At 39.9% G+C, this 21,377-nt stretch overlaps 1 protein-coding gene across 1 annotated transcript in view; it reads left to right on the top strand.

Moving 5' to 3' along the window:
* Window positions 1-171: 171 nt before the first annotated feature.
* The window catches only part of cdh16 (cadherin 16, KSP-cadherin), a 39,767-nt gene continuing 18,561 nt past the window's right edge, over window positions 172-21,377 (top strand). The window contains exons 1-11 of the mRNA XM_033619242.2: window positions 172-249; window positions 771-821; window positions 930-1,028; window positions 4,412-4,546; window positions 4,819-4,951; window positions 5,550-5,708; window positions 7,988-8,184; window positions 14,767-14,892; window positions 17,372-17,522; window positions 18,487-18,699; window positions 20,397-20,473. Coding sequence (XP_033475133.1) covers window positions 777-821; window positions 930-1,028; window positions 4,412-4,546; window positions 4,819-4,951; window positions 5,550-5,708; window positions 7,988-8,184; window positions 14,767-14,892; window positions 17,372-17,522; window positions 18,487-18,699; window positions 20,397-20,473 — 1,335 coding nt within the window. The 5' untranslated portion in view covers window positions 172-249; window positions 771-776. The remainder of the gene's footprint in view (window positions 250-770; window positions 822-929; window positions 1,029-4,411; window positions 4,547-4,818; window positions 4,952-5,549; window positions 5,709-7,987; window positions 8,185-14,766; window positions 14,893-17,371; window positions 17,523-18,486; window positions 18,700-20,396; window positions 20,474-21,377) is intronic.

Consider the following 21,377-nt stretch of genomic DNA (forward strand, 5'->3'; position numbering starts at 1 on the left):
ATTCCCAAAGCAAAGTGTTGGTGATGTTGTGCGGGCGATTTACATCCCCATGAATATTCATGTGATCATATCAGTGGAATGGAACCTCACTGGCCATTGGTTTTACAGGAAGGAAACATGGTAGTTAAGCATGTTTATCTGAAGGCGTTAACCATTAATCCACCCAAGGAGTACAAGTGCGCAGTTTTTCCACCCATTTTAAACTCCTCTCACACCTCTCAGAGGGAGCACACACATCATTTGAAGAAGGTAAGACACACTCTTTTGTTTATAATGGGAGGAAAATCTAATATGTTTTGCTACTTACCTGATTTTTTTTTTCCATCTTTATCATCGTCATCACCTGCTGTTGCTGAGCCACAGTATATCCAGCGTTTGTTTTTATACTTTAGAGGCTTGAGTTTGAGTTAACTGAGTAAAGGGCATTATTGTTACTTGTACACTGCACCATAACTTGTGATTGGTTGCTAAAAAGCAGCTCAAGACATTAAGGCTCCAGTGAATTTCCAGCTAACTTGATTTTAAACAGACAAAAGTTTCACGTTTAAATTAAATGTGGCTTTATTGGTCTTTGCTGCTGACTGGTGTTGCTTTAAACTGTGTCGCAAGTGGTTACGTATTTAAATGCAGGCTGTCAGACCTTTAAAAACTTGAAATCTGTGTGTATGAAACATAACCACGGTGGTGAATCAGTAACGAGGCTGAGATTCTGTTGATTGTTGGGCTGAGGCCATGTGGTTTGAAACACTGTGAATATGCCACATTTACAGGGACTCATGGCTGACAGAGGCGCTACGACAATGCTCATCATAGCTCTCATAGTAAGATGTTTTCTGTTATTACTCTTAGCTGTTATACTTGTTCATTTACAAGCGCAAATGACTGCATGAACAATGTCACTAAGACACGCTCCGTATCTTGTTTTGTAGTTGGTGATGCTTTGCACTTTTGCACCATGCTCTGGAGCAAATGTTAAAATTGGTGTCCCTGAAAACTATGACGGCATTTTCCCATGGTATCTAGCCAAGGTAAGGCTTTTTCATTTACTTGAATTCACCAAGCGGATGCTCATAGAGCTCATAGCCTTTTGATAAGAAAGTAGATGTGTAATTCTTATGGATCCCCAGTCTTACAATTGTAACCTTTGAAACTATGAGGATGAAAGCATGTAAATCTAAGTGAATCATATTCATAAATACAGTAATTTGAAATGCAGGATGATAGTAACTCTAAGCCTATATAGTAAACAAGCATGAACAACTGCTACAAAGACTTAAAATCCTGCTGATGAGAGTGATCTTTCAGTATTTGATTAGCTTTAATGAAAGTCCACTGTCCTCAACATTGAATTCTTTATTATTTTTATAATTACTAGCTTTCCTTGAGGTTAAAGTAGGTTAATGGAAACACCTCCCACCTGTTCAAGCCTTTTCGTCTTTTGAGGAATATGTAAAAAAAAGACCACAATTACGAAAATAAAGGTATAGAAGGCCACAATTGCGTCAGTCTCTTTTATTCTCTACCATCTGCACTTAAGGTTGAAGATGTATGAACATGCTGCCGTCATCACCAGACTATAATTGGAGCGTGCACAATGCAGCTCAGGCATCAGCCTCTGCATTCAGTCCAGCTGCGTGGCAGGCGGGGTGTATTGTTCATACATGTCAGTCACTCAGGCATTCTCTAGGCTGTCTGCGGCACTTTGATTTATTATGACATCATCACATCTTGTATGAAGCACAGGCATAATTTCAGTCTTTGCATTAACGCACTTCAAATAGCACGTTAATGGCCAGAATGGAGGAGTTGGATAATAAGCCCACTTTGTGTTATAAATGGAAAGGACAATTGCTGCGGATTTCAAGGTAAAAGCTCTTCAGGATAGTTTATTCATCAGAGATGGCGACGCTTTTCAGTTCTCCAATTTTAATTTCTGGAATCATTGATATAGCAAACCTTGTAAAGGACAAAAGCACCACGATAATCTAGGGTGACCATATTTTGATTTCCAAAAAAGAGGACACTCGGCCTGGCCACGACATAGCCTACTTAAATGTTACTCGCAGTTTACTCAAAGATGTCTTATAATTTTAATATATTTAAAGTTTAAATGTATGGATAGAAAATTCAGTTATATCACAAAATAATATCTCTCAAAGACAGAAATTCAGATAGGCCCCTAGATAGGGGACACATACACACACTAGAGTGTGGCTACCCGATCCGAGCCTGACGGGTCCCGACGGTAGGCCTACCCGACGGGCTCAGATGGGGTTTGGTCAAAAATGTATAAATTGTATTCGGGCTCGGGTCGGATTTGGTCAGCTTTTAGTGAAAATGTAGTGTAAAAATAAATAAAATCCTATTGTCTGTCCTGTTTATTGCTTGGGCTCTGTTATTTACGTGACAACACCTGGACATAACACACATAGACACACACTGGCTGTTTGTTTCTACCTCTCCCCTCGCTGGAAGTCTCGGACCTCCCGCTGCCCCCCTCCGCCTTGATTAAACGCTGAAAATAAAATAAAAGAGGGAGACAGGTGTCTCCTATTTTATCTTATTTTGTTATATTTCTCCCTCTCCCCTCGCTGGAAGCATCAGACATCCCGCCTCCCGCTCCCATCTCAAACACGGAGGTCTCCCTCTCCGCAGAGCCCCCATGGCGCACGCCCGGCCTGTTAAATAGCCTGTAACCATAACAACTGTGTGACACAAACTCAGTGCTTTAGTAATTAAATAATGTCGGGCTTGGTCGGGTTCGGACAGAGGTATGCGTCCCGTGCCGCACTCTAACACGCACGCACGCACACCCACACACCCACACACACACACACACACACACATGGAAAACCGGACATTATCATCAATTTATAAAAAACCCTCAGATGCCCCGGACAGGACGTGAAAAGTGGACATGTCCGGGCAAAAGAGGATGTTTGGTCAGCCTACGATAATCATCTTGTAGGCGACTGTGAATGACTAGCCTTAACACACCACTGGCTCTAAATGTAGACATTTAGACTCTGAGATATTTTTGCTTCGAGAGGACATTCATTTAGGGAGTTCAAAACATCCAAACCTGCAAATCTAGGCTGAGACTTCTGACAAAGTTCTAGGATTGTTATAACAATAATTTGGTCATCAGGCAAGTTTAATGCAGGTGCTGACGAAAAGAAAACTTTTTCTTATTGTTAACAAATGCACTACCTGTCCGTGGCACTCAGGCCCAAGCCAATTTATTCATACTGAAGATGTTCAGCATGGGTCACAACTATATAGTTTAATTTATATACAGCTTAGAGTCATTTTCTAAAACAGTTTGGCACTGTGTTTTTTTTTACAAGCGTTACTCAAACAGCAGAAAATAGTTTAATCGTTGGGGACTATTTTCAGCAGTGGATTAATACACATTTTGAGTGCCTATGAGATTTTAAAGCAACAGGATGGCGTATGTGGAACTAACTCAAAAGACATGTTCATGATTATTAGGGTACGTGTCAGTCAGCACATAGAATTGACCTTTCGCTAAGTCCCGCCCCCGGACGCAGACTGACCAATCATAGTGTAGCAGTGGGACAGCTCAAACTGGTGTCCAACAACAACACAGCTGTGCTCCATTGACTCTATTGCAGTCATTTCAGATTTCCTTCCTATTCAGGGTGGTCTTGTTGATTTCAAGCAAAACGTTGTGCTTGGGACACGTGTATCAATGATACTCGTTACCTGGAGAGGTTGGAAAAAGAGATGCATTTCCCCTCCGTTGCAAAACCAAAATAAAACCCTGAAAAGTGTAGGGTTAGCTAGCTAGCTACTGAAGATATAGCCTACTGAATGTATACACATGCTGCTTTTGCTTTTTTAATGATTATAACAGTGAGTAAAAACTGACCCAGCTCTACAGGGACCAGTGAAGGGAAGCAGGGGAACTTCTCCAATATTGAACCAGCTGTGTGGCATCACAGTGTGTGCAGATGAATGGTGTTTGGTGTCACCACAGAGGCGAAGCCAAACGCTGTTCATCTGCACACACTGCGATGCCACACAGTTGGTTCAATATCAGCAAAGTTTCCCTTTATATTCATTGTCTTGTGTGGCGATCAGCAGTGATGTGGTGGTTCACTTTTACACTGTGATCTGTAGCCTATAGTTTGGCTTTAGCTTCTAACTATCTTTGTCTTTTTAACCTGTTGTTGCTGCTGAGTCAGTTTGACATCCTGGATATTCTGTAATTACTTAATGTTTAGTTAAAGTTTTTCTGATTTGCACATTGTGTTTAATGAAGTGAGTGACGGCTGCAGTGACCACTCTGTGGCTCCAGTCCTCCTACAGCTTATTGTTTGTGCATATGGCTTGCCTTTAAACAGGAAAAGAAAGTGATGCTTTCTGAATTGTCCTCTGTTCTGTACAGCTCAACAGCCTGCCACATAATTACAGCGACCTGGTGGTGACAGGGGATGATGAGGGGATATTCGGAGTCGACGCTCAGTTTCTGTACGCTCAAAAACCACTGGACAGAGAGAAACAGCCATCTTACTCTCTTCAGGTAAAATATCATAACAGAGTAGTGATATACATTTTCCATACGTGTCTTAGCCAATGAATAGTTGATTCAAATTAATTAAAATTCACATATCACATATATAATAAGGTTTTTATATTCTTACATGTTCATCATATGAAGTTCACGTGCTTATCTTTAATTATGTATGAAGAATGAATCACTCTCTGGATTCTCATGGGAAGACTGCATGCTGACATCAGAGTGTAATCCAAAGACACCTTCGAAATGTGTGTGTGCATGTGTGTGTAATGCAGGTGTCCTTCAGAACATCAGAGCAGCACCGTCAGAGCTTTACTCTCGAAGTGTGTGTCAACGACAAGAATGACAACGTGCCCACTTTCATAGAGGAGAGCATGAGAGGCAGCGTGCAGCTCGGGCTTCTCAAAGGTACGAGAGCCTTGAGCTACGAGGTCACCGTGTTGCACAACCTTTTTCTGTCTGGGTCGCTTTTGTCAGTCCTGCTATATGGAATACAAAAACACATTCAGTAGACAATGAAAACCATGCCTGACGTATCCCTGGAAACTGCTATTTATACCTAACCTCTGTATTAATAGAATCAATGCACTGAATCAGGTGCATTAAGATTACACTTAATAATACTTTGTAATGTATTATATGTGAATTCTTAGAAGAGATGGACCCCAACACTCCACAAAAATCCTTTATAGCTCATTCTATAAATGCTGGTTACATGAATCTACAGGGTCACCTCTTGAAACCAGCTCTCAAACTATTTAATAACAGTTGTCTCATGTGCAAACCATGCATTTTGTTGCATCAGTTACCCTGGGTACCAATATATTTTACCTATTCAAAACCAACACCTCAAAAGGCTTGTATATCTTTGGCTTAATGCCTCCTTATTGGAAACATCCCATGTCCTATCTCTCTCTGTAAACTGAGAAAATTAATGTGCTTTGAGTTTGTGTTGTCTGTAATACAGAAGATAACATTTTGACCCTGCGCCATTGGCGTCTCTCAGGGATCCCATTCATGCAAGTGGAGGCGCTGGATCGTGATGACCGCAACACCGCCCACGCTGAGCTGCGGTTCAGCCTCATGGAGCAGACACCCAGGATTCCCTCCAGCCAAATGTTCTTCATTGACTCCATCACCGGAGAGGTTTCTCTCACTGAGGAAGGTCAGTCCAGAAAGTAGCGAGTTAGTGTGACACTTTGTTTGTCCCCAAAGGGAAGTTTTTTTTATATGCATGTTTTTTTCAGGGAGCTCACAATGCAGGGATACATGAACTCAGTGAGCTACAGTTTAGGGTTAACTCTCTGCAACTTCAGAGGCCTATTCTTTTCATATGCTCACAAATGCTTTTTATTGCATGTTAGAAATGTTTGAGGAAACTACTTAGTTATGGAATGATTAGTCTTGATTTTTTATTACAGTCATTTTCAAAAACATTGCTACAAATAAAACATATAGTCGATTAACATTCTTCAACAGGTATATTGATATCAGCCAATAAGTAATAAGAAACTGTAGTACCGAAATGCTCAACATATGTTTGTATTTGGACGTTTAGAATCAGTGTTGCCATTTCATAGTTTCTCTACCAAAGAGTTGTGGCAAATTTATTTCCAAATGTAAAATATCCTGATCAGTACCTACATATGTTGGTCATATTTCTTTAAAAAAAATGGAGGAATTCTATTCAAAACTCTTGTTTGTTAATGTGTTTATGAAAAGCAAAAGTAAATATCAGCCGACATATCTTTATCGATTCCTGCCTGAAAAAATCCAGTATAGGTCGGCCTTTAGTAATAACACAGTGCTAATTTGGAAACAAGCACGGCTTACATACAGTTTTTGAATGTCAAGTAAAGAAGAGACGTGAAACCTCTCCTTAAAAGGTCGGATACTTGTTAGTTATACTGACTGCAGTTCTTAAAGGAGCAGTATGTAAGATATAGGGGGATTTAGTGGCATCTAGTGGTGAGGATTGCAGATTGTAACCAGCTGAAACTTCTCCTGGTTAGATTTCATTCAGTGATCATTGTTCAGGAGATTTTTACCAATAGCCAAATTATCCTTTATCTTCAAAACAAACAAACCAGCTGATTAAAACTGGTAAAAACACTGAATAAAGCAGTTTCACTTCACAAATCAGTGTTTCTCCTACACTGTTTGGCACATTGCAGATGGGCCACTAGCTCTGTTTTCTCTGATAATGCAATTAGTGCTCACCTAATTTATAATCCAGATGTTCAGGAGGTGGTTACTGTGAGCGTAATTATCTGCAGAGGTTTCTTCTTCTCCAAAACAAAAGGACCCAGTGATTTAAACCAGTAAAACTACTGAATAAACAGTTTCATGTTAAAAAATCAGTGTTTTTACGCCACTCTCGACACCAAGGGTCTGCATATACGCTGGCCAAAGTGAAAACACAATTGGCCCTATCTTTTGCCAGTGTTTGGTTTGTCCGTTCTGGGTAACTGTAGAAACATGGCAGTGCAACATCTCCGTGGATGAGGACCCACTCCCTATTTAGATATAAATGGTAACAGACACACAGCAATTCTTATTTTCAGATGATTATACACTAAAGAAAACTATAAACTATAAATTATATTATATTCCATTTCTACCAACTTATCCCCCAAAATCTTACACACTGGTCCCTCAAAATATGGTAATAAAAAAGAGGAAGATTCACCGATACGTCCTGTAAAAGCCAAACATGAGATATTTCAAAGAAAATATAATTTATCTCGGAAGGGTTCAAGTTGTAACACATTCAGCATCACTGCATATTATATATGAAATAAAGTGATGTATTTATGTTGGCCAATAATACTTCTTTTAGTCAATTAGACACACACATACCTACTGTAATAACCCTAGATGCAGTGAAGTCGTGTGTGCCAGTGCTATTTCTGTAGCTCTGGTGATGCCCTTTGTTACGGCTTGGCCTGAGCTGGATGACTTTCACACCTGCCGGTCCCTTCCGGCCCACACTGCTGCTGCTGCTTTCCACAGAGCTTGATAGTAGCAATGAAAATCAAAAATGACCTCCTTGATTTTCTACTTTATTTTCAGGCGGGCTGTAACTGATGGTTGTGATTACCTTCACAGTGGGTTGTCTCTGTTTTTTCTGTCTCCACTTTGGCAGGAAATTGAAAATTAAGTGATGGATCGAGCATTCATGGACATGTTCAATTTAGCAGTTGATGTGTGTAATGTAAAAGTAATCTAAGGAAATATATAGTTTGTTATAGTTTTTGTGTGTTTAATAAACCATCACACATTTTTTCCTTTGTTGTGCCTCTTTGTATTTATTTTCCTTTCTTCATATATTTTGTACACACACAGTATCATGACATTAAACACTGCATACTCTAGGTGTCTTTGTAAAAGAAGTCAGTTCAAAAAGGAAACTGAAAGAATTACTTTTTTGATCTCTCCCATCAGGAGCTTCTGCTCTGGACCCCGAGATGTGCGGCCGATACAAGCTCCTAGTGATGGTGAAGGACATGGCCGGGAGGGCAAATGCCTTCTTCACCACCGGCCTTGTTACTGTTGAGGTGACAGGAAACACCTGGGCATCGCCTGACCCTGTGCGACTCCAGGAGAACCTCCCAGGCCCGTACCCCATCCCCATCTCACAGGTGAGGCAGCAAAAACCTCCCTGATCAACATGTGCTCACTCTGAAACACAAATCCACCACTTCAGCATGTTTTCACCCATGGACGTTAGAACCGATTTTACTTATTTAATTCTCGCCATACATCATGCAGACAGCTGGGGGGTAAGTGCTGGCTCTATTGTTTATGCAGTTCCAAGTGTTATATCATATTACAATAAAACAAACTCTGTCAATAGCCAGGACTGAGTAAAGTGGCATCACATTGCCAGTTGCTGTTTTTAGTGGCTCTTGGGTCCTCCTAAGTGACCAAATACTGAATTATTGATGCTGTTCAAATGCCATGGATCCTTTCAGGCTACCTCCTGACTGAGTCACTTTAACTCCCGTAATCACTCACTCTCCCACCCACCAAACAACCACCACCACTCTGAGGGTTATTATACAAACCTAACAGCTTAAAGGCAAAATGTGCCTTGACATGTAGACGTCACATATGGCTTGTTATTTTAATCCTACTGTGCAGCGCAGTATAAAAATGTTAGTATTTCATGTAATCTAAGAAAAATCCTGGACCAAATTAAATAGACACTAATTTTTATGTGCATATGTGTCTGCTTAATATCTCAACTGTTATACAACCTTGAAGTCTGCTTTGGTAGATTTATTCACATACACACACACAAAAGTTATTATTATTATAATCAATACTATCACATACATACAATACATCACAAATAAAGAACTCTGCAAACAAACAATAATACTAGATAAACGATAAGAAAATACGTTTTGTACTGCACCCTGTATGGCTTTTGCCTTTTTATTTTCTCTTACTCCAATGCTCTCCACATTCACTCCACTCCACCATTTCCCTTATGTTTGATTTTTTTTTGGAAAGTAAAAGATCCGCCACTGTGAATATCTTTCAGTTAGAGCTGTTCATTGGATGAAACAAGACATACGACATCATGACGGAGTGTGGAAAACTATTATGAGCATTTTTTTTGCTATTATCTGGCATTTTTAGACCAAATGAATTATTAATTGAGAAAATAATTTACCAGATCAGTTGATGATGACATTGATTGTCTGTTGCAGCCCCACTTGCCAAATAAGTTTGCTGAAATCAAAAACTGGAACTGAATAAAGGTCCCCAGGAAGCTAAAACAGTAACCATGGTGATTTCATGAGGATATAGGCACATTTTCAGATCTAAAGCTGGAAATCCTGTTCAGATAACATTTTGGATGTAGTCTCTTCCTCCCTCTCTCCCTCTCTCTGGGAAAACTCTATAAGCCCACTCACTAATATTCTATTGTGGACTAAGTGCAAAAAGTGTCACCTTTAAAATCTACTCATCAGTTAACACTTACTGTTCTACATTACTGCAGTAACGTGATGTAAATTCAGTTGAAAAGTCCCCTCAGGTTCTCCCAACGTATCTCTGTCTGTCCCTGATCTTGTCTAACCTTTTGGTTGTTGTAATATTAGCCATATCAGCTACGTGTCTATAAATAACTCAAAAGCTCTCATAGGTTTTGTAACACATGGGGAAAAAAAATCCGCCAGCCGAGGCAATTTTTTAAATGTACATCTGCACAGGGTAAAAAAAAATCATCTTTGTTGAGAACTGTGGAAACAAAGAAGCTTCTAGAGCTGATTCTGATGTAGGATTAAATGCACGGTGCAGGTCCTGAGAGTCGCTGTGGCCAGTAGGTACATTGCAGTGCCTCCCCTCCTCCTGTTTTCTCCCACCTCCCCCTCACTCGCCCTCAGCCTCTCGTCTCTCCTGTTCTAACAGCCCCTTCCACCCACTGAACACGTGTGGATTCACAAGTGTAGGCACATTTGATTTTTTTTCCCATACTTTTCAAAGGCCAGTTTAAATCTACAATAAAATCTATCTTTTTGTCTTGTAAGTTTTAACACCTAATAACAAATGTTATATCACACAGCTTGGTGACTTTGAAAGGATAATTCATTTTCATAATTTTAATATCAACAAATAGCATCTGCGCCTCTTTATGTAAATGAGGCTGTGTGAAAGAATTTCTACTGAGCAGATTCCCCTGGTGTATAATTAATCTTTAGTTTGTAATAAAAAATGTGTTAAGAGAGTGACAAATGAAGCCTCTATTGTTCCATCACTGCACCGTCTGCATGACAACCATTTAGTTACATCCAGAATCTAAATCACACAAAACTGGATAAGTTTAACATGGACGTTTAGTTGGGGGAAGCCTCATTTCGCCCACGCCAAGTGATTGTACTGCTGTGCTCAGTAGGTGGTGGGATGAACCAGTTATGACACATGCAGAGATAGTCATGTTCAAGAGCCCACTCTATGGATGTCACCTCCCCTACTGCCTCAGATAAATGGAGCAGTCATGTTCACATCCACTCTTCTGCAGCAAACATCTTTTGACATTCTTCGTGGTGTGACGACATTTTGACAGATGCTGAAATCAATCCGCTGCTTAGCATACTTTTTGCATGTTTCAGTAAAAGTCAGCTGTAAAACTAAGTCGAAATTGCTGCTGCGTTCAATTTGACTCATTCTGCAATCAGATCAAAACAAGCTCTGACTGTAATTTTAAAAATGAAATCCAGGCAATTGTTATCAGTACTTTTGCGTCAGCAGGGCCAGGGAGGTTAATTTGAGTGTTATCTATCTATTGCATGTTTCTGATTGCCTCTCTATGATTATGTAATGCAATCACTAGAACTACTTGATCTTAGTAATGCAATCTATTGAGACTTCGGAGTGGAGCCTGTCAATGTATGAGTCAAGGCTCTTAACTGCATTGATTTGTCAGTTTTCACAGCGAAATGAAATGTGATTATTTGTTGCAGGATTAGTGTTAGCCACACTAGACCTTCGTCATGGACCCACAATCAGTGTTCAATATTACAAGTGATACTATTAACAACGTGGTGCTTCAGCTAACATTAGTCATCATCAGAAGTGATCTCATGTTTGAATGAGACCAAAATTAAAGCTGCTATGATCTTTTTGTTTTGTTAGCAATATTGATCACAATGAATGCTAATGTTGCTTCATATCTGTCAGTTGTAATAAGCAACTGTTTGCTAATTTATTTGCCATCTCAATTAAGATTAATAAATAAACTTCATTTATATAGCACCTTTTTAAAACAAAAATTAAAATAGGTGATAAGACATTAAACATAGTTATAAAAATTATAATTAAACTATGAAACAAATGGTGTAGGAAGGTATAGACGGATCATAGAAAGGCTAGACTATATACGTACATTTCAAGACGAGTCTTAAATGAAGAGATAGATGTAGCCATCCTAATCTCCTTTAGAAGGTTATTCCAGAGTCTGGAGGCCCTGATGCCAAATATTTGTCACCTTTTCTTTCTTAGCGTAGATTTAGGAACCACCAGGACTGCAGTATTTGGGGACCTCAGGGCACACGATGGCACATGGGGGGGTAAAAGGTCTGAAATTTAGCTTGGGGCTTTAAAAGTGATGAGTAAAATTTTAAAGTCAACTGGTGGGATGGGGTGACATGCAGCAAAGGGTTGTGGGTTGGAGCCGAACCAGCAGCTGCTGTGGCAGGAACACGGCCTCTGTACATGGGACGCTTGCTCTGCCAGATGAACTAAGCGAAGATTTCATTGAGGTTATTGGGGTCACAAGAAATGTCAACCTGGGTGTCGTCTGCGTAAAAATGGAAAGTGATGTGTGATTAATGCTGAGATGTCCCAGTGGCAGCATGTAAGTGAACAGAGGTCGGCTAAGCACCAAACACAGTACTACTGCCAGTACTGTTTACAGCTTGTTTGCACCACCCCTAAGTGGCCTCAAATATTTTTTGTTGTTATATATATTATATATTATTATATATATTATTATTATAATATTATTATATTATATACTTTATTAATCCCCAATGGGGGAAATTCAGTCTTTTTCACTTTTTTGTCATATACATACACAGGCCCGAAATACACACACATGCACAAACAGGACCTTTTTACATGCATTAAATGGAGAGATGTCAGAGTGAGGGGGCTGCCCATGGACAGGCGTCCCGAGCGGTTAGGAGGTTCGGTGCCTTGCTCAAGGGCACCTCAGTAGTGCCCAGGAGGTGAACTGGCACCTCTCCAGCTACCAGTCCACGCTCTATATTTTGGTCGGGACGGGGACTTGAGCCAGCGACCCTCCGGTTCCCAAGCCAAGTCCCTATGGACTCCCTAAGCTACTGCTGCCCCCAGATTGTTATCGTCATTTCTTGGGTAAAGCTTATCTTAAAGGCAATAAAAATGTCTCTGCTCCCTCCAAGATACTCAATATTTACATTGTCAATATCATATCTATATTTTATGCGGCTGCAGATAATCATTCATTTTCATTATATATAAATATGCAGATGATTTGCTCAATTCATCTGTTATCTGTTATTTTTAAAAAAAAATCATTGTAGTTTCCCAGAGCACAGAATCACATATTCATTTGTTTGTTTTGCCTACTGTATGTAACAATCCAAAACCAAAATACATAGTTTATTATTATAAATGACAAAGGAAGGCAGCAAATCATTACATTTGAGAACCTGTAACCGGCAAATTATTGAATTTCCTGCTTGAAAAAATGGACGGAAATGATTAGCAAAATAGTTGCAGATTCATCCTCTACTCTGATTATTTTATAAATTGTTCCAGCTATGATATTTCAGCCCTGTTTTCTAACAAAGGAAACACTTTGCACATCTATTAAACAAGACAGGTGCGTTGGAGAGACAAGACCAAAAAGTTTCAAAAGGACTCCCGCACACTGTCTAACTTGCAATATATAAATTATTTGCAATGTTTTGGGACTAGACCTTCATCAGGCAAACTAAGCGACAAGATTTCATTGAGGTTACTGGGGGCACAACAAATGTAAACCTGGGTGTCGTCTGCGTAAAAATGGAAACTGATGTGTGATTAATGTGAGATGTGCTGACATCTCCCAGTGGCAGCATGTAACTGAACAAGCACCAAACCCAGTACTACTACCAGTACTGTTTACAGCTTGTTTACACCACCCCTAAGTGGCTAGACTGTTTTCTAGAAATTACTTTCATATACAACTAATTTGAAATGGCAAATACATTTTATTTTTTCATCCTGAGGTTTCTACCGTTTTTTTGGGGGGGGGGGGGGGGTTCCTTATCTGCTGCGAGGGTCCTAAGGACAGAGGGATGTCGTATGCTGTAAAGCCCTGTGAGGCAAATTGTGATTTGTGATATTGGGCTTTATAAATAAAATTGATTGATTGATTGACATTTTAGCTGTTTTCCACCAAAATAGGTAATCTTGCAGCACACTATACACTCATATTGACTACAGCATTATTTTTTTATATTTACCTTTTTTAACATTTAGCTGGAATCATGATCTTTCCCTTATCTTAAGCAAAGTGATTTTGTTGCCTAAACTTAAGGCAGGAGTCTGAACACGAACCAAGAGTTCTGGTGTCAAAGTTCTGCCCTTTGCACACCCCCAATCCGCCCCAGCCACCTGCTTCTGAGGCCTACTCTGTACATAAAGGTAGTGTTTCGTTACCTGAAATTAACGTTGTCTCTGAACATAATCTGGGAGCGACTATGTTGCCACAGTACTGTATCTAAAAAAGCAGTTATGTAACATACAAACATAATTTCCAGGAGATACAGTTGGATATTTTCAGTATGTCCTGATTTTGAGTTTAACTCAGGGCATTGTACTCTTTACTGTAATTCAGCAGCTAATTACTCTCCAGTACACATTGTCCTGGAGAGAAGCACACACAGACGTGAATCGCTCTTGACGCAGCTCAAACACAAGCTATCAGGGGGAGACAGAACGTGCTCTACAAACTTAAACACCGACAGAGGCAAAAACAGATGACTTCATAGATGTTTTGTAGATAACTTTATATAGAGCAGTCTGTGATCATTAATCAGCGCTTTAAACATATCTCTTTAAAGTTCTGAGGTCTAGAAACACACCATAACACTGAGAGGCGGCCAGCTGTGTGAAGCGGCTCTGTGTATACAGAAGCATAGTGTTTGGGCAGCCATCTCCAAAACAAGGGAGGAGTGTGTGACAGTGAGTTGAGGAGATACACATGCCCTGGGTGTGCATCAGCTGTGTTGCGACTGGACTCCTCTCCTTGTTGGGTGCTGTTTGATGGCTACTAGGGCCCTTTCAGCCCTACTGCACAGCTCTCTGTCAAGGGCTGTAAAGCAGAGTGGAAAATCCCCTTCAGCCTGCATAGTTAGTTTTGGCTGTGCTCTCTGTTCCACATCATTGTCAGCACGTTTGGTTGGCTCCTTATCATGTAAACAAATGGTAGCTTAGCTTTGTACTTATACATCATACAGACCCTGCTGAATAGCTTTCTAGGTTTATACTGCGTGATACATTTCCTGTTGCAGCCAGTTGGAAAACACATTAGATTTACTACATGTACTGCATTTTTATTGTGAAAAAAATAGACAAGAAAAGGCATTAAACTGTTTAGCACATTAATTTTATTGTAGTGTTTATAAAAACCTTTTTGATGTGTGTGTGTGTATGTGTGTGTGCCTATGTTTATGTTTCTGTAGGTCAAATGGAGTGGAAGTCAGGCAGAGTACAGTCTGGAGGGGGAGTTTCCAGAGATGCTCTTCACCATCAGCAGAGAAGGAGTCATTTATCTCAACGCCCCTCTGGACAGAGAGACACAGGACCAGGTTAGTGTGACAGCAAGCTAAACATCTCCAGCACCTAATAATTAATGTCAGTTTATGATTACTATTTAAAGCATCTAAACATCAGGGCTGTAGGTGCTACGCTGTTCCTTTAAGACAGACAGGAGCAGATTTATTTCTGTTTCAGCTATGTTCTGTTGTGTTTGTTTCAAATGTGACAATAAATTAGTGTGGATGTCCAATAATCTTAATATAAAATTTGCTCTGATTTAAAAGCTTGACCTTTTTTTCTGCCTTTCACAAGATTCTCTTCATTAAAACCAACAGAGTTACATGTGGTCTATTGCGCTACTTTTCTTTTTCAAATCATTTTCCATAGATTTAATTCACCTTTTTTTCAGCAGCTGCTGACTGGGAGCTGAAGAACAACAACACAAACTCGTACTTTAATTATATTTCCTCCTATTACTTAAAACTTAATCATCCTCTACTTAAAGAGACCCTGGTGCACATTATTGCAACAAAGCTGAGCCAAGTCTATTTTTAAACTGAACAGAGGTAATTAAGCAAACAAGCCAAAACCTGAAAAGCACAGCTACGTTCCTTGAACATTTATCCTGCCTGTGACATGAAAAAATAATGACTGTGTTATTACATTACAAGGACTGTGAAGCTAAAAGCTTCATTTCAAATGTTGTTTACTTTAGGCTTAGTGAAGAATCATTACTTGTTGTAGGGTTAGAAATTAAAATCCTTATTTGTTTGCATCTTGCTTTTGAGTTTTGCATACGACGTAAGCTCCTGAGAGCTTTGAATGGCTCACTGAACAGTATATTCTGGCACAAATGCTCAAGTGGTCAAAGAACAACACAGACAGCCTGTTTACTCTGGTATTAATGTGCGTTGTGGGTGATTTGATCACAAGTGGACAGCTTCATGTCCATTTGTTCACACCTGGCATTAGTAAGCTTCTCCACATGCATCTCGAGTGACAGCTTGTGATAGGATCTCACTTCCTCACTTCATATGCAAATGAACATGTAGCTACATCATTTAATTCACCATCATTATGAGACTGCTGCTGTGTGAGTGTGAGCTCCGCGCTAGGGACAGTTGGTGAGAGTCTGCCTGTATGCACACAGTGACATGGCTAACTGTTAGCATCACATGGCTAACCTTACCCACGTGGTTAGTAACAGGTTTAGTGACAGAGCTGAGCCGTTTTGGTGACGTATGAGTCAGGTGCTGCTGTGTTAGCTTGTGCTAACTAGGCCAACGTTGAAATGATTGCTAGAGTTCTCTAGCTATGTACTACCTATCGAGATGTACTACTTAGTGGTTCTGGGCACTTTTGCAGTATACATAGTACAGAATGATATTATATTACACCAGTAGTGGTGCAATTAGTAGGTAGCATTATTTGGTAGGAGATAAGGGTCTGTCTACATATGTGATCCCTGAAATCTCAAATGAAGATGTTATAATAGAGTATCAAAATATACTTACAGTTAACTCATCCCAGCTTGTAATCATCTTTCAGCACCAATCTGCTATTGATTTGCATTTTTCAACAAGGCATCATAAATCGACAGAGCACCAGGAGGAATGTGGCTCCAGAAGCGCTATGTCTAACGGCAGCAACAGTTTGCTTATCCAGCAGCATCACCTGAGGAGGTGGTCCTTCAGTGTGGCTAGGGACACATGGGTGTACACACTGCTGAAAGAATGTGGCCAACCGAAGACCAACTTCGAACATGGTCTGAGCGAACAAATCTCCAGACGCATTGAGGACGCATTTGTTACATCACACCTTTACGCAGCTGTGTCCGGTCACCCAAAGTGGATGTTGATACCAGGCTTAAACAGGGTCAAAGAAGCTGAGCTACATCAGTTGATGTGATAAATGTTTAAACACATGCCTCTAGCATATTGCATTATCTGTCTTCTGTGGAAATAGAAAAGTGCAAATTTCTATTTTGCTACCCCTTATGATGGAAAAGTCTCTAGATGCATACTTACTATCATTTCAAAAATGATTGATAATCTGTTGACGTGTTAAAGAGCCACTAAATGCTGAATGTGTCTGGTCTGAATACAGCTCCCTCAATCAGTCTGTATCCTTCATGAGTGATGGAGCCTTTTCACACCGTAAGCTTTGTGCCCTATCTGCCAGCGGTGCAGAATGATGAACATAGAGATGCCTTTTTCATGCGACAGGTTGTTTCTCACTTCCATCCATCAGTTTTGTTTACCAGCTTACCTCAAGAGCAGAATATTTTCCCATCAAGCAGTAGGCAGGGGGTCACCCTGCACTGATCAGCAGTCTACCAATCGAAGGCAGGGCCTGTTTATCCTTGTCATTGCCTGCTGTGATGTATAAGTGCCATGAATGTGATGCTCTGCAGAACTTATAGAGGTCATAATGTAAAGACGCCAAACTTGTTAACCAGCTTTTGTCTAACCACTCTGTTTCTTTGATACTCTGGAGGAAAACATTGTGTTTCTCTTTTTGCCTTTTCAGTTCCAGATCAGCATTGTGGTTGAGCGTCCAGATGGCAGAGAGATTGCCAAGCCTGTGGAGCTGAGAGTGATGGTGGGCGATGCCAATGATAACAGACCCACCTTTCCACAGGCACAGTACCATACTGTGGTGAAAGAACTGGCTGCTAGAGGTAACTGACAGCTTGTTATATGGTTAGCAGTTGTAAAAAATATTTGGAAAATGAGTTGTAAAAAAAAACACATGTTCATATGAGTCTCACTGTTGCTCCTCCAACATGTGTTTAAAAATATGGTCCAAAAACTGCCCTGACTATTCAGTTTACAGAGGGATATTTATTTATTGCATAACAGGGGTGGTGGGTGTTAAAGTGAAGTGAAAGTGAAAAAAAAAGCAAATGCACATGTTGTAGTGCCAATTGTCACAATGTTTCCTTGTAAAAATACTTTAATCAACTGTACATGCGCCAAAAACTCAACTAGGTCTTACTTTCTTTTTGAATTTCTAATTACTGGTGAAGTTTGAGATCATCATTAAACAATACAATAAGACATCTGAATAATCCCCTGTCACATTTACACTATAACGGGAATCTTGTTTCACAACACGGTAGAGGAAACACTGGCTGGAAGGCACGCTGCCGTGATGGAAGAGCCGAGACTGCCAGATACCTTTTGTGAAAGCAGATTGGGACATTTGCCAGGACACGAGGGAAAGCACCCTCACTCATAAAAAGCACAGAGTGTGTTGTGACATATCAGGTCCCAGCATAAAAGCTTTTTTGTTGATGCTTTAAAACGGTTGGTTCTGGGAAATGAATTAGACCGCACAATCTGTTGATCTAAATGGATTACTGAGCGAGGATTAAATGAGAATGCTATTGTTATATGCTTCCTCCCCCATTATTCTCATTTGTAGCTTTAACTAATTGCAGACAGAAAAACATTTGAAGTTCTTTAGCTGCAGAAACTCTGGAAATCAATTTGTCGTGTTTAGTAGTTGTAGAAAAACAGAAAAACATTAATATTGAAATTCTATCTTAAAGAGATCCTATGGTTGGGTTGTATATCATTCTGATGCACTCATCTTTCATAGGGCTTACTTTGACTGTTCTATACTGGTGTATGTTTCCCCAGGGACAGAAATCCTGACAGTGCAGGCAGCCGATAATGACGATCCCAAGACGGACAACGTGCGGATCTTCTACCGTTTAGTCGGACAAATTCCAGAGAGTCCTCGTGCACTCTTCAGAGTGGACCGTGACTCGGGGGTCATCTCTGTTCAAGCAGACAGTATGGAGGGCACAGCACCTCAGTACACCCTCACCATCACTGCTGAGGATGCCAAAGGTGACTGTGAAGCCTTCCTGATGTTGTGATTTTTGTTTCTGCAGCCTTACTGAGTCTCACTTTGACTTGCTTCTTTAATTTAATGTACTGGTATTTCCTTTTCCTGAAGTAGGACATAAAATTGGGAGGAACAGAATATTAGAGATAAAAGTTTTTTAGTTTTTCTTTCTTTTTTAAAAAAAATCAAATGACTGGAAGACCAGTATTGTTTTATTGACTTCCTGGAAGTAATAGTAAAGTAAGTAAGTAATAATAAACATATAGAAATAAATACACAAATCATAAATTGATTACAAATCACAGTATATCTGTATGTATTATCCTGAAAATTAGGAGGTAAAGTGATTTTAAAAAAAAAAAAAATGAAACTCTTACTTTAATATCTGTACCTACAATGTTGGCATTGTACATCACAGTTAACCCTGTAGATATGTACGTTATTATGTAGCGGATGCATTGAAACATTATGTTTCAACAATGCTGTGGTTAACATGTTGTTAGGATTAGGATGTTTTGGCAAAAAAAATTTGTGACACTATATCCGCTGGAAAAACAGCTACAGGTCGCTCAAAAACACCCATCATTGGAGACTGAAAAGGCGTAGGGAACACAGCGATGACACACTACGTCATTGTATGTTACACAACAAAACTTTGTTGGAGCAATCCCTCTAGCAGCATATGAATATCACACATACACCAACACACACTTGCTCATTCCATCATTCTTAGGGTCGTATACACACATTCATATGTATATTTTTAAAATATATGATAAATAGTAGGGAGAGCTCCAGGTCGCCTCCTGATGACAGTCAGCTCATATACGGTGTCACTTAGAAACGTTAATATCATGAAACCTGTGAATGTAACGTGTTCATGGTTCGCAGAAACATACAATACCAGCATTTTCTTCTGGCGACTGCACCCAATTGCTATTTATGAGACATTTTTAAAATAACAATTTGATCATTAAAAGTGTAAGAGAAAATATAGTTAGTGGATATAATTTGTTTAGAAACAATGAGTTTGAAAACTTACTTCTTCGCCCTGTTTCCTCCCACTATGCTGACGCACACTGCAGACAGAAACAGCAGCTGTGCTTTGATTTTGGCACTGCCACAAATGAGAAAAAATCTCATTAGTGGAAGAGAGCTAAATTTAGTTTTCCAGCATGAATAAAGTGCATCCCTAAAATAAACTTTCCGGGGCCATGTTTTAAATCACCATCCCTGTTATTTAACTGGCGATGGCATGGACACCGTGGCCAATCACAGTATCTGTTTAATGTCAGTCATAATGAAAAAATAGTTTGCAATGAGGTCGCAAGCTGTTTGAAGGACATTACGTTTAAGGTGCCACTTAAGAGGAGAGAGAAATGGAAACGGAAAGCAGTTACCAGGGAGAAACATAATATACCGATATGTCAAACAGTGCAGCTTTTATAATGAGTGACACAAACAAAAGTCTGTAAGCTTTGTGATCTACTGAGTTGGTAGCTTTGTTCATATGACTGTAGCATCCAGCAGGATGCATGTGTGCTAGCCTCTGGGGTGACAGATGATGTCGTCTGCATGACTCATGCATCAGGTTGTGATGCAGGCAGGATGAGGTACCTGCTGTTCCTTCAGCATATTTTATTTGTGCGATGGGCTGACCCTTAGTCACTAACAGAAGCTGTGATCATGTCCCTGGCAGGTCTTAACAGTTCATGCACTGTGGTTGTGACGGTGCAGGATGAGAACAACAACCCACCAGTCTTCTCCCAACACGAGGTACGAGAGCACATGCACAAACACTTCTGAAGCAACGCTGTGCTCAGGACATGATAAACAATACTTTTTGAAAACAAAAAAGGCAGGCCAAACATCACAAGGCTATCGTAAGTGGCTATTGGACTGTGGACTGTGAATCCGCTCTGCAGGTCACTGATCTAATTTTCCTGGCGGGGAACTAGATATGCCCTCTAATCTCAGGCTTATAGCGATGGCACCGTGTTATTGGAGGAGTTTTATTCAGTTCTTTGTACTCAAAGTGGACTGTGTTCTTAGGGTTTAATCTGATAAAGCTTTCTTTGGAGAGTAGTTTCCACTCATTTATTTATAGTTAAATCTACATCATGACCACACAATGATGCTCAGCGCCGTTAATGTGTTAATTATGTAAGAATCAATGTCGTCATAGCTGTTACAGTGTCACAGAAAGTTCTGCATCAGCTGGTTCTTGATTTCAGCTTCTTATTGGAGTGAATCTGCACAAGAAGTGTGGCTCTCCAGCTTAATTTTTTTTTTATATTATACACTTTCTGCTTGTGAGGTGGTTATAGTTTCTTTCTATCATGAGGGACAGCACCTGTGGTCAAAGTCTATTCATTTTAATTATAATACATTACAAAGCTGACAGGTTTTCACAGCGATCAAAGGAGAAAAACATCTACAGAAGCTTCTGTTTTCATCATAGAAAGTAATAGCTTACCCTTAAATCAAAATACACAATTTTTTCTCTTACCATTTGTACTATCTTAACTGCTATTTATAGATTGTTTTGGTCTGAGTTGCCAAGTGTTAAAGATATTGGTCTTCTCTCCAGCATAATGGAGATAGATGGTGCTCGGCCAGGCGCCCAAAAAATATATTTTAAAAACTCAACAACAATGTTTTTTTTCCAGAGACTGGACCC

Source organism: Epinephelus lanceolatus, chromosome 2 (assembly GCF_041903045.1).
Source record: "Epinephelus lanceolatus isolate andai-2023 chromosome 2, ASM4190304v1, whole genome shotgun sequence".
In the NCBI taxonomy this organism is placed as follows: Eukaryota; Metazoa; Chordata; class Actinopteri; order Perciformes; family Serranidae; genus Epinephelus; species Epinephelus lanceolatus.